The following is a 13434-nucleotide window of genomic DNA, read 5'->3' as shown; positions in this document are numbered from 1 at the left end:
GGCCTGTTCCTGGTGTGGAGCTAGCCACATGAGAAAAAGGTGGCCGTTCACCCCGGAACAGGGGGTGGAGGCGTGGAGTAGAAGGATTTGACTATCCTGAGGATGGAAACGACGGAACGGAGATGAACACATCATTCGGTGCTAAGAATCACACTACGCGAGGACAGTCCTCAATTGAGGACTGTCCTCGCGGGGGGCGGATATCCGCCCCCCCCGTCGGTGCGCGTGTTAAGAAGATAATGCCTATGGGTTAACTTTTAGATGTGGCGAGGATGTCTGAGATTATTTTTTGGCATTTATATATATTCGATGCTTTTCGATGGTGCCATTACGTTTCGCGCCCCCAGTTACCCCGCCCTGCCTGTGGCCAGCCTATCGCCCTTGCGGCGCCGCTGAGGGGGCGGGGGAGGGGCAGGGGCAGTGGGCGGGGGTGCCGGGCCGTGCCATCGTGTGCGCTCCGTGATGCATGCCGGGTGTGCGCGGTCGGCCGGCGGGGGCGCCTATTGTGTGCCGCTGGCCGACGGCTCTCTCCCAGTGAGCGATGGACCACACACTGGACCTGATTGGGTGGTGGACCCTCCCCTCCCCTCGCTACCCCTCCCTGGTCCTGCGTTGTGGCGGCAGGGGTGAGCGACGACACACGCGCACACTATACAGGTTGTAGAGGTTCTGTAAAGTGGTGGATGGTAGTGGCGGGAGGAGGAAGAAGTGAGTTGAATTAATGTTGTTGAGACAAAGATTGATGACCCGGTCCAGTTATTGTCCAATTAGGGCTCGTCACGCTAACTGTCAGCTATTGTGCTAATCTATAGGAACGAGAAGCACACCAACTTGTGTCTTCTCGTTCTTCTTCTTTTTTTCGGAATAATCGTGGCAGAGCAAAAGCAAGCGCATAACGATTACTCTTTCACAGCTCGTGCAACGAGCGTTACTTAGGCTGAAAGATGATCGTATAAGCATTCACTACATTTTACCGCAACGTGCACAATTCCCCGTTAATTATTCATGATGTTTACGCCAGCTGTATGAGCTAGTGCTGCAGTTATTCGTGACCTATTCACAGTTGTTATCACGTCGCCAGCGCTGCACCTCTTTCCAAGTGTTCTAATGGTGGGGGCAGCGGTCGTACCTTTCGACCTGTGTTTGATGTAGTTTGCAGACCGTATTGTTCGCACCGTACGCTCGCCAACTATCCCGAGCCGTCACTCAGTCGCCCACTGTGGGCGGGCAGTTGGACAGTTGGACAGTTGGCGGTGGTCTGCCCCCATTAGCCGCACTTTCCATGGGCTCACCGACCGACAGCGGTCCGCTCCGCACCACTCCCCACACCGCTCCGCACCGTCCGCTTCCAAAGGTCACTGCAGGCACCGCCGGACGGACGAACAAACAACGCGCCGAAATTACATCGATAGCGCCCGCTCTTTTGCGATCCGCCCCCGGCCAAATTGGCAATTACTATAATGAGCCGGCGGGTGCGGCTCGAGTAATCGTCCTTAGGACGGCGGACTCTGTCGCTGGACGCCGTCACAGTGCAGACTCAATGGTGCACCATCGCCGGGTCGTTCACAGTGCGCCGCGACACGCACCCCATCGATCGATCGGCGCCCTAAAAATGGATTATACACATAGAAACCCCACTGCGGCGTGCTAGCGGAAATCCGACATGGGAGTGGGGGTAACTTTGTTTCACATATGCGGTGTTGTAGTATTATTTTAGGTGAATTCAACTACATACTTGAGCATTTTACAGAAGCGTTTACGTAGTCAAACGCCTTACGTTTGTCATGTCAGTTGGTTGTTTGAAGCAATTAATGTTGTATTACGTGGCCTTGATGTAATCGGTCTTTATCACAGCGAATAGACACGTCTTTCGAAGGACAGGCACGCAAGCTAGTTAGCTAGTAGTTTCTTCAATTATGTATAATTTGCCCGAGTGCGTGCATTATGGCAATCAGCACATGCGCCTTGTGCAATGCATATACGTGTTCATGGCAACGAAAATGAAGGAGTTTATCAACTTCTGTGACGGTGCTGCACCACTGCCCTTGTGACTCAACATCACGGTGGGATCACAGCCTTCACGTGAGGGCTGTCCAATGTCCGAAGGGCTCCCCTGGCCGGTGTCAGGCTGTCTCAGTGTTGGGACGGGCTGCTGTGCTCCATCGGCGGCTGGTGAGTCGGCTGGCGGACGGTGCTGACCTTTACCGCGGCGGTGGCGCGCGGCCGCCCTCCAGCCTCTGTGGACACTGGCTGACATTTCCTCTCCCGGGAAGCGGCGCTACTCGCCGTGGGAGAGCGACCGTTTGCCATTCACGGCGCCGTCGTCTGTTGTTTTTCCTCGCCGCGCCTTTCCCCCGTGTTTGATTCCAGTGGCGCGCGCCGGGGCGGCGTGGAGTTTGCACGCCTCAGCGCTCCCCCCGTGCCGTCCCTCGGCGATGGTGGCTGCCAAAACTGCTGCTCTTCAATGCAGCAGTGGCTAAGGATCCACGAGTGTTTTTGTTTAGATTGTCTATCTTTTCGGATTCTATCAACATTTTGTGATTAGTAATTTTGATAATCGTGGACATGACGTCCGAATGTAAAACTTGCCTATTGATATTGCTGCGTGTTGCTAGCGTGACCTACTATCTCAACGTCCAAAGGGAGCACTCATCCCTAGCTGCAGAAGGCATGCATTTCAGTTCGCTCGGAACGGAGGCGGTAACTTTTGCTAGCTTAGCCCCCTGAGCCTCTTTATGATGAAAAACAGAAACGCATTTTGCGGCTTTGTCATTCTCTGGGGCGCGCTTCAAGATAAAACAGAGACCATCAATCACGAAGCGTCCTGTTCATCTTTCGCTCGGCCCTTAACTCGACTGTCGCTTCTCTCCGTCCCGAATATTCAGTCTGATAAACCGCTTGGCTGAATCTCAGGGCGTCTCAGCCAGTCGGATGCAGAAAAAAGCAAATCCAGCAGCTCTACATATTTAAAGGGTGTGCGAATTTATGGCACTTTCGTAAATTACGAAGGAGTGGTGGGTAGATTTTAAATGATGCCAATGTGCATCATGCTCTATTTCGTCGGAATTATTCTTTGTAACATCATCACAAACGATTTTCCAACATATATCCCACTTTGACACCTAAATCATCTACATCATCACCGTTCCAACTCCAAGCAGTACGTCATGATTTCACCATCCTTTCACCAAACTCCCGCCCTGAGACTCATTGGTGGCCGCGTGACGGCACCGGTCTCCCGTGTCGCGGGGATGGCGGTCATGATAGCACCGCTGACGATCACCGCTCAGCCGGCGCTCGGCTCGTTATGGGAGCCGCGGCTGCGGCCATTCGTCAGGCTTTGTGCAGCAATACCGGGCGCTCATTTGGACGGCAGATAGACGAGCAGCGGCGCGCCGGCGACGACCGGCGCCGATACCGACGCGGCCACAGCCAGCGGTGTGATACCGCGCGAGGGCGGTCCTCTAGCGCTGATAGTGCGCCGTCGGTGGGTGGCCGGGAAAGGGCGTCGTCTGATTTGACCGTTAGTGGACGTGGCGGATGATGGCGCTGTGCATATTCGATCTGAATACTCAACCCTGTAGTTGCTGGTGTAGTTCACCACCCGCCAACACTCACCACCTACTGGAAGGGGACAGGGCGTTAAATGCTGCAGTCAATGCTTTTGAACCAATGATCACAGCGACATAGACTACTTGGTTAACGCAAGCTTGTGTCGACGTGATTCTTGATTCTGGTCCTAGCATAATGGATCCATACATAAATATAATATATGCTTGTGTGAACACATCCATACTGTTAACTCAGATAAAACGTGTGCTTTTTGCCAAGGATTTCTCAATTGCTTTTATGAATACATATATAAAACAATACAACATTCTGAACGGGCCTATGTAGTCACTGCCCGAATTCAGCTTATCACCCCGAAAATCTCATTATAGCCACACTGGCCACACCATAACATTGCTGCTACATACGAGCAGCGCTTGCGTTGACAATATCATAACTTCGTTCGACGTCAACTTTCTGATTGGCTTTGTGAGAGCCATGATAGAAAAACGTGACGAACTTGAATGGCAAGGCTAGCTGAAGGATACGGAGGATACCTATGAATTGGATTGCTACGTTAACACTTTCCTTTCGGCTGTTTGCTGATAAAGATGTGTCTTTGTGTGTTTTATGAAGCACCCCGGTCTGTTATGGCAGCCGTTACCGCCAACCTTTCTAAATGTATATGAAAGATCCAGCCACCTTCCTCCTCTCTCACTACCAAACGTGTAACTCGACATCTACCGCTGCTGTTCGTATTCTTCAACATGCCGGTGCTTTAGCTCGTCCTCTTAAAATGGTGTTCGTGAGGAAGTGCCTCACGTCTCTCGCCAAGGAATTGTTCTAAAACGGTCAGCCTTTAGGGAAAGTCTGCTCACATGTTGTCATGAAAGCAGCAGCAGTTCTGTTGCGCTGGGCACCTGGGGTCAAAGTCGTCTGTAGGCCACGAAGTGGTTCAAGTCTCGCTTGATTGACGGAATCAACATGCCAGGGGCTGCTGCAGATGCTGTTGACTGGAGGCCCCTCGAGCTCTGAGTAGCAGCGTTATCTCCTTCTCATAATTGCCGTAGTGACAGAGTATTTCACATGGTATATGAAGCAATTTAATAGAAACACTTCTGTAGGTACATCACCACTGCCCTCAGGCCTTGGGGACAAATCATGATGATTATGGTCGTGAATCATGTACCTTATTATCACCCAATTATAAATTCAGTGGAGGAGATGCCAACATACTTCTTGTCCGAATAGGTCCGCAAGTGCTTTCTTATGAAATGCTACGTTAAGTTTTTATTTCATATGATACTTTTTAACTTTTGCTCTGGACTTGTATCCACCATTTTAGGATAAAGTATGACGCCGATACTGTACTCGTATATACGTAATGTATGCTGCAGTGTACCGTCATTTCAGCTGCGTTTGCTACAATCGTGTCATCTCCTTATATCATGTATCATGTACTCATCGTCGAAAGGCGCCCGTAGAATTACCGAGCTGCATCTTCAGCTTAGGTGTGTTCCATCTACTTAAAGTAGAGGCGACCTAGTCTACTTACGAGTAGAAGTGACCTCTGTTGCTGGGCTGGAGACATGGCTGGATGTATACGAAGTTCCTGGTATTCCTACGGCTGGCTTCCCGCCTGTCGTGTAGTACGCGCCTTCAAGCGAAATAAACCGCTTGTATGCCGTGAAACAAAGCGTTCACTTGAGACCATCAACGCAAGGGAAGCGCGCTGTCTGCCGCCGAGCATCGCTGGGCCCGAATGGTGTCCGCCGGCGCATCTCGGCCCGGCGAATCGCGGGCCTGCTAATCAGGACTGGCTCGTGCGAGCTGATGGAACTTTTCCCGGCCGGAACCTAACTTGGGTTGATCAGCGGCGCGTCCTGTTCCCGTCCGCTCTCATCAGGCCGACGCTAAAACGGCCGGCGAGCCGCTAATGCCCTGCCGTGGTAGCTCGCGGACGTTCCGGTTCATCAGTCCGCCGTACCACCCTGCGCCCTCTCGCTCTCTACCTCTCACCCTCGGGTGGTCCTCCCTGCCCCCGCGGTGACACTCGTGCAGCGGAGTATGCCGCCGCCGCCGGCGTCGCTCGTCGCGCGGCTCGTAATTTGATCAGACCGAGCCGATGGCCAATAGGGGCGGGGTGAGAGTCGGGTCGTCGCCGGCGACGGCGGCGACGGGGGTGGCTGGGGGAGGGGGGGGGGGGAGTACGTCTCAGGTGGCGGCGACGGCTGCCAACTTTCCGCCTGGACTGGCGCCGCTCGCGGGGGCCTCCCCCGCCGCTGCGCTGGCTCCAGCTGACCACGGGGAAAGGTCAGATCGGCACTGGGGTACGGCACGACGCCGCGGGGCACCCAGCGGAAAGGGATTCCGGGGAGCTTTGAACGCAGCAACAGAGACCATAAAGTTCGCTCTCACCAAGGGGTTTGTAATATGAAACTGAACAGCACCATGGCAGGTGGCGTGTTGCAGGAATATGTGTCATATACCTACGGTTTTACGGTTTATGTCATATACTACGGTTTTGCAGTTTATAGTTGTCAGTCAAGTTCCTTTTGTGGCACTTTGACTGAGTGAAAAATCATTGCTTTGGTACATGATTGGAGCTGAAAATTTGTTCCTTTGTTCTACATAGTGATGTTGGATACAAACCGGATGTTGCTATCCTGTAACTATCCACTCTGCCTCATACCGGTATGAGGTGGAGACAAGACACCGCCCATGTCTTGTGGACTAAGATGCGGTGCTGTCACGTGCCACAAGGGCGTTGTATGCTGCGTTGGGTGTCTTCACCAGTCCTCAGCCCCCGACACTAACGTCCCCAGACCCTACTTCATGGACCCCGGCTCCAGCCTCCCCAGTCCCCAACACCAGCTGCGGCTCCAGCCTCTCCAGGGTGTGGCTCCAACCTCCCGTCTCCAGCCTCCCATCGCCAGCCGTGGCTCCAGCCTCTAGCTTCCCCCGGCGCCAGCCGTCGCTCCCGCCTCTATAGCCTCCCCCGCGCGGCGCCAGCTGTGGCTCCCGCCTCTATAGCCTCCCCCGCGGCGCCAGCCGTGGCTCCAGACTCCAGCCTCCCAGTCGTCGCCAGCCGTGCGAGTGGCCCGTTTGTTCCGCGTCGTGCTCGACGCGCGGCCTCCCCACCGCCGTATGTTGGCCGTACAAACAAGGCGCTCTTCCTGCGTGACTCGCCGGCGACGGCAACAAACAGAGCAGGCTGTCGGGCGTCGGTCCGGCTGTCGGACGCGCCCACCGCCGCCGGCAGCTGCACCGTTCGCCCCCGCCGCCGCGCCACTGCACTGTCGCCGCTGCGCCGCGCTTGCCGCCGAGCCGCAGAAACTGTAGCGATTTACCGAGAATCGCCGCCGATATTTTTACGAGCTCTTTAAGCGGCGGCGCGGCGGCCATTGCCACCGTCCCGCGGGGCCGCTAGTATTCCGGTCCCGCCGGCGGCTCTAGATGACGCGCCGCGATGAAAAATTCACTCATTCGAGGATTAGTCGCTAAGCTGCAATGAATAGAAAGCAGGATATTGGCTGGCGCCGTTATAGCCCCTGAGTGGATGCCTCGAGCCGGAGGGAGGGGGCGGCCGCTCTGTGTGCTTATGGAAGATCAGCCAGTGTATGGCAGCTGTTTCGCCGAGTCCGAGCTCCGTTCTAGGCGACTGAATATGAAGGCCTTCCGGACTGGCTGACTGCGGAGCTCCATGGATAGTTTACTCCTCCGGCTCCGGGAAAGTCTTGTTCACTGTCGTGCTTTGTGATGCATGGCTACAAGGGCCGGCCTGCAGCGGCCGGTTCGGTACGGAGGCGGAGCGGAAGACCGTTCATATGGAGGTCGTTGCGGCGCTGGATACCCAACCCGTTTATGGCTTAGCCCGACTAGACCCGGGCCCTCCCACTGAAACATTAGCAATAAATCCCGACGGAGGAGAGCGCTCTCAATAGAAACGAGACCCGCAATCAGCCATTACGGTAATCGAAAATTTATGGACGGCCCAGTGCAAGGGAGAGGCCGACGTTCACGGCGGAAACATTATTGTTTGATAATCTGGCCTGAAATAAGAGTGCAGTTTCACTGGCGATGTTTTATTTCCAGCGCTTCTGTTTTATTCATGTTGCTATTTTGAAAGGCTGAAATGTTGCTGTTTCGCATAAAGACCTTCGCAAAAAAGTTAGCGCGTGTAGGTACTATTTGACCAAATACAGTCATGAGTCAACAAGTTCTTTAGCCACATGAATGTGATGCGTGTTTTCACTTTTCCCGTATCGCCATCCCTCCATTTTCAGTTTCTTCCGCGACGTTTTCTCGGCTACGAGACGACGAGAATAACGTTGCTGTGATATCCCGACTTGTTGCCAAGGGGTCGGGTGGCGGCCCGCTGCGCCGCGCCCACTGCCCCTGGACACGTGTCAAGGTCACCCTGCCTGGGGCTCGGTGGGAGGTGGGAGGGGTGGGGTGGGCAGTGTGCCAGCGGGGGCAGACCGAATACAGCCACCGCCACACCGCATTGCTGCCAGCACTGTTTTCCGCGCGTGATAAGGTATGAGTGTCACTATAGAGATAGTGATTCTAAAACTATCCCCGAGCTGGAAGCCTCATCTGTTTTCGAAAGAAATTAAATATGCGATCTTATGATGGATATGCAATATGCATGTTAACCGCACACGGCACAAGCCTAACAAGTAACACGACTGCAGCATTGCTTTCACTGAGCCGGTCGATAATTGTCACACCCATCGAGCTGGCTGCCCTGACGTTTTTGTGTGTCTGTGTTGCAGGTTGTGCCTTTCTCACCTACTGTGCCAAGGAGAGCGCTGTGCTCGCGCAGAAGTCGCTGCATGAGAAGCGCACACTGCCCGGGGTGAGTACTCGCGCCTCCCAAACGGCGACGGCATGGATGTGTATCACTGTATGAATGTGTGCATGGCTGCGGACTGGCAGCATTGAGTATGTAAGACTTTTTAAAACATTTTCTGATGGAAAACGACACCAATACTAATACCTATAATGCTATATCAGACGAAGTGACGTGACGAATTGAAAAGATGCTTCGCACATGGAGGTACTCGTATTTCAGTTATCTGAGCCCTGTTCGGGTCCGCGCAAAATATTTTGCTGAGTGTGAAGTCACACATACGATGATGTCAGCCGCCTGGCTCCGCCCATGCTCCGCCCCCTCTCCGCCGGGCCGCAAAGCCGAGGGCCACACGACACGCGGCGAACCGTGGCGCGGATGGACTGGTGTGTTTCGTTCAATCACTGAGTAAAATGCGTTCAAATGTGGTTAATAGCAATGTGCCACTGAAAAGAAAGATAATGATACCAAAATAACACCTTACTAACCACTTACAATAAGAAATATATGAGGGTAAACTTTAATCCGCGCCACTTTCGCCTCCTGCAGCTACTATTTTCTTCTTGCGCAAAACTGAAAGATTTTGCGCGAGCCTACGTCACACGTGTGACGTCATACGCCGAAGGGCGGAGCTTGGCACCCGAGAGACCCCAACTGCGCATGCGTGGTGCAAAATTTTGCAATAGGATGCGCTGCCCGAACAGGGCTCTGAAAACCATAATCTGGAAGCATGGCGCCCTGCATTTTCATTTGCGCTCGTTGACGCTTATGAAGAATAATGGAATCAAACATGAGGCTCTGGCATAATTGTTTTTCATCTCGACCTGAGCTTCCAGCGGTTCTGAGGCGCGCCATGCATTGACACGTCACCGAAGGTTCCATTTATGGAGGCACTTCTCACACTTCAGTTCTCGCTCAAAATCTGGCGCTTACGCTTCTGACAATATTTTCTATTGTGACGGAAGGCACGACCGACCTGATGGGCCTGCGACACATGGGGCACGACTTGCCACCCCGATCGTGCGCTGACTGCAGGCAGGCGGCGCAGAAGGTGTGGCCACAGCCGAGGGTGGTGGCCCTGCTGAACGTCTCCAGACAGATGGGGCACTGCAGGTCCACCAGGAGGCCCTCGGCAGGCGGCGCGGCCCGGTCCGGCCGGCCGGCGGCAGTCACCGCCTTCTGGCTCCCGAGGGCGCTGTTCGCGGTGTCGTCTCGGCTCTGGAAACAGATCTCGGTTCAGCCGACCCTGTCGAGTTGTACCTGCATCAGTGCAGTCGACTGGCCGCGCCCCATGGGACGGGAAGACAGCAGTAGCTCAGTTCAGAGGGCGAGTGATTGCGGGGCAGACCGACGGTTGAAGTTTTGAGCTGGCTGCTATTTCTGATCACACAGTCTGACTGCATAGTTTTATCCGCCATGGATTGCTAGACAGACACGTTCTTTACCATCCAACCAAAACTTAATTGAAGCTCGAGTACCGGTGATACGGACGCACATCTGGCCTACGGTGCCCAAATGGTGCAAAAGCGTGAATAACGCAAAATAACGCTCATAAATTGGGGAGTTTGCCCTTTATAGGTCCCTTATCACATACTAAGGAAAGTAAAAGCTACCTTCGAGTCGTATTATGCATTCCACCCATGGACAGTGGCGTTATGAATTTTGTCCGGGTCCCATGAACATCAATCAATCAATCAATCAATTTTATTTAACATCCCATAGGCGGCGGAACGATTTGAGACAAGGGGGGGCACCATGGCTCAAGGAGCCAAACCTAGGGTACCCCCAAATCCTGTTTTCTCATCGGATTTAGGCCACTTATTTTTCGTCACAGCCCTGACACGATGATTTTTTTTATTTTTTTTTACTAAACGAAAATGGCAGTTCACCCCCGTATGCAGGGGTGTACCTAATTTTATATCTCTTTGTGGGGGCATATGCACCCACAATCCTGAATTATGCCCCCACAATGATGAAAAAGCACCCACAAGTCTTTTACAAGGCTGCAAGCGTCCTTTCGAGAGCACGGTGCCCTTCGCATGCTCTAACGGCGTCCTCCTGACCGTCTCGCGTTCATGTACCGGGGTTACATGAGCAAGTAAATGCGTATCAGGAACGGATTTTCCTATTCGCTCACCATTGTAGTCCGTTTGTAATGCGTATTAACTCTGCTCATGTAACCCCGAGCATGGATAGCGTTTTTAATCATCACTCGGCGCCCTTCTGGGAGAATGGCGCACTTTTGACAGCACCGCGCCATTCTCATGGTCTAACGGCGCCCTCCTGACCGTCTCGCGTCCTTAGGTCTCTGTTCGCCGTGCATCCCTCGACTATTCGGCGCCCTTCTGGCCTCTCAGCGCCCCTGAACCACATATAGCGTTTTCAATCACTCGGCACCCTTTTACGAGAATGGCGCCCTTTTCATGATCTCAAGGCGCCCTCGTAACCATCTGGCGCCCCCACGTCCCCACCAACGTAGCACTACTGACTGTGCGGTGCCCTTCTGGCCTCTTAGCGCCCCTAGACCACATAGCGTTTTCAATCACTCGGCGCCCTCCTAAGAGAATGGCGCCCTTTTCATCGTCTCACGGCGCCCTCGTAAGTCGTAACCGTCTGGCGCCTCCACATTTGGTGCCCCTCCTACTGGATGGCGCCTCTCTACATATTTTTACGTCCTTCCGGTCAGTTTCCACTTTTAAGCGTGTATTTGCTTAGTCAGACACGTCACTTGAAGCGCCATTCGGCTAGCAATGTTATCAAATTCGGTGTTAATTTAGGCTCCCACATAAAGAATATCTATCGCGCCCCAAAACGGCCTGGCGCCGGGCGCCCCTACAGCTGGGCACCCACAATCATTTTAGGAAAATTACACCCCTGCCCGTATGTGTGGTTAACTTTAAGCTGATCCTCAAGTACCTATGTGTTTGTCTCTTCCTTATTGTCGTTTGATAAATTCCATTTATCCTACATGTATAATTCCCAAGAAGCCATCGCAGTACTAATCAGTGGCGAATCCCAGGGTGGAGGTCACATGTGTCATGACTTAGGGCCTGGGGTCACCACATGGCTGCCAGGAGCACCACAGGCCTGACAGCCGACAGGGGCACCACAGGCCCGCCAGGGGTGCCAAAGGCCTAGCAGGGGCACCACGGGCCTGTCAGTGGCACCACAGGCCTGTCAGGAGCACCATCGGCCTAGCAAAAGCACTACAGGTCTTCCAGGGGCACCACAGACCTGCCAGGGGCACCAGAGGCCTGTCAGGGACACTATCGGCTTCGCAGGGGAACCACCGGCTTTGCAAGGGCACCATGGGCCTGTCAAGGGCACCACAAGCCTGTCGTTGGCAATTTAGGATTGTCAGAGGCACCACAAACCTGTCAAGGGCACCTACGTTCTAACAGGGGCACCACAAACCTGCCAAGGCCCAGGGACACCACAGGCCTAGCAAGGACACCACAGGCCTGTCAGGGGCACCCCATGGGCACCTAAGTCATGTCAGGGCCCACCGTAGGCTTGTCAGGGGGCAGGGTAGGTAGGTACCACAGTCTTTCTAGGGGCACCAGCGGCTTAGCAGGGGCACCAGTCATCACATGACTAACCAAAAATAAAGAAAAAAATGAAAATAGGGCACCACCAAAATTAAGTGGCCGAAATCCGTTGAGGTTTTAATTTTGGGCATAGGTAGGGGCACCACTTCGATTCATGAACCTCCCCTTTCCCGAATTTCCCGAGTTTTCCCGAATCCGCCCCTGGTACTAATACATCAAATTTAAGGGGGGGCACCTTGCTATTGGTGCCCCCCTTGCAGAATCCAAGGGGGGGCACGGTGCCCCGGTGCCCCCCCCGTTCCGCCGCCTATGTAACATCCCATCATATAGGGACAAAGTATATTGGCATGATAATAAAGATGACAAAAGTCATGCATTTTATGCGCATTATACCTACAAGAGTAATGTCCTAGAAAAACACTGGCGCTCAAATTTCGTATAAAATGTGGTTTTGTTCCTTACCTTAACCATTCTGAAGTATCTCCCGAAGACTTGATGCCTAACACGATAACAGACGAAGAGAATGGGAAGGGAAACAAAGGTGAGAGGCCTGTAGTTTGTAGGTGGAGCGGGTGGAGGAGATGAGAAGAAGATTATATATGTCAAAAGACATATGGTGAGGAATAGGGAAAGTGATATGAATACCAGGAAATGATAGAAACATAACCGTCTTAGAAGGTAGATAGTGGCAGAAGCAAAGAGAATAAGGCATAATGTGAAGATACAAGTCCTCCAGGATGGGGTTGGAGGAGGAGGAGAGAAGACGGGAAGAAGGTGGATGAATACTGTGCCAAGGATAGAAACACATAAGGCCAGGAAAAATAACAGCTTTGCTTTAGTCATTTTCGTAGTCCACGTCTTCGATGGCCTTCTGCAGACAATTCAATTTAGATTACTTCATTTTTGCAATGTGTACGACGCAAGCTGCTCCTTAGTCCTTTATCACACTGCGTTTTGTAGACAGTTGCTATGCACATCTCGAGGAATGTCTAAAGCCAAGCAATATGAAGGCTTGTGGTAACACTTCAATGCTTGAACGTCACATGCAGTGAGCCAATTTCGGTGCAAGATCATCGCTTTTTACCACAACCCAACCACTTGGCATGCTTCTTAGAGAAATGAAGGAATAGACCTTACGGTAATCTTGCTCTCAACTATCCTTGAATTGGTATGCAATCTGCCGAAATCGCTACGCTACCTCAAATTCAGACCTCAAATCCAAGCCTCAAATCACCGAAATCCATTTTAACTCATGTTTCAATAAAAGGCCTTGAACAGAACGGACAGCGGTCCTCAGTGAGCAGCTCTCTACATTCCAAGACGGTAGTGCGTGCACTGGTTCCAATAGCTCCTCAACGATAAATATCCAGACAGTGTCAGTTCAGGCAGCACTCTTGCAGCTAAGAAGTCCTAAAGTTTTGAAATCAAGGCACATCGCACATCGAATAGCAGTTGTGGATTGGCACCGGCGAGGATGCATTT

At 52.9% G+C, this 13434-nt stretch overlaps 1 protein-coding gene and 1 long non-coding RNA gene across 10 annotated transcripts in view; one reads left to right on the top strand and one right to left on the bottom strand.

The window, feature by feature from the left end:
* LOC122379297 (CUGBP Elav-like family member 3-B) overlaps window positions 1-13434 on the top strand; it is a 131797-nt gene that overhangs the window by 13887 nt on the left and 104476 nt on the right. For all 9 annotated transcript variants that reach the window (XR_006256160.1, XM_043361357.1, XM_043361359.1 and 6 more), the window contains exon 2: window positions 8328-8410. Coding sequence is in view for 8 of the 9 variants with exons in the window: in XM_043361357.1 (XP_043217292.1) it covers window positions 8328-8410 (83 nt within the window). In the remaining variant the exon portion in view is untranslated. The remainder of the gene's footprint in view (window positions 1-8327; window positions 8411-13434) is intronic.
* On the bottom strand, window positions 9202-13268 carry LOC122379299. Its single transcript, XR_006256162.1, has 2 exons — window positions 12415-13268; window positions 9202-9622 (listed from the first exon to the last, which is right to left on the bottom strand). It is a non-coding gene; the product is annotated as an uncharacterized LOC122379299 (long non-coding RNA).

The sequence above is a fragment of the Amphibalanus amphitrite genome, unplaced genomic scaffold (assembly GCF_019059575.1).
Source record: "Amphibalanus amphitrite isolate SeventyFive unplaced genomic scaffold, NRLGWU_Aamphi_draft 000075F_arrow, whole genome shotgun sequence".
Taxonomy (NCBI): Eukaryota; Metazoa; Arthropoda; class Thecostraca; order Balanomorpha; family Balanidae; genus Amphibalanus; species Amphibalanus amphitrite.
Note: the sequence above shows the minus strand (reverse complement) of the source record. Positions and strands in the feature narration are given on the sequence as shown.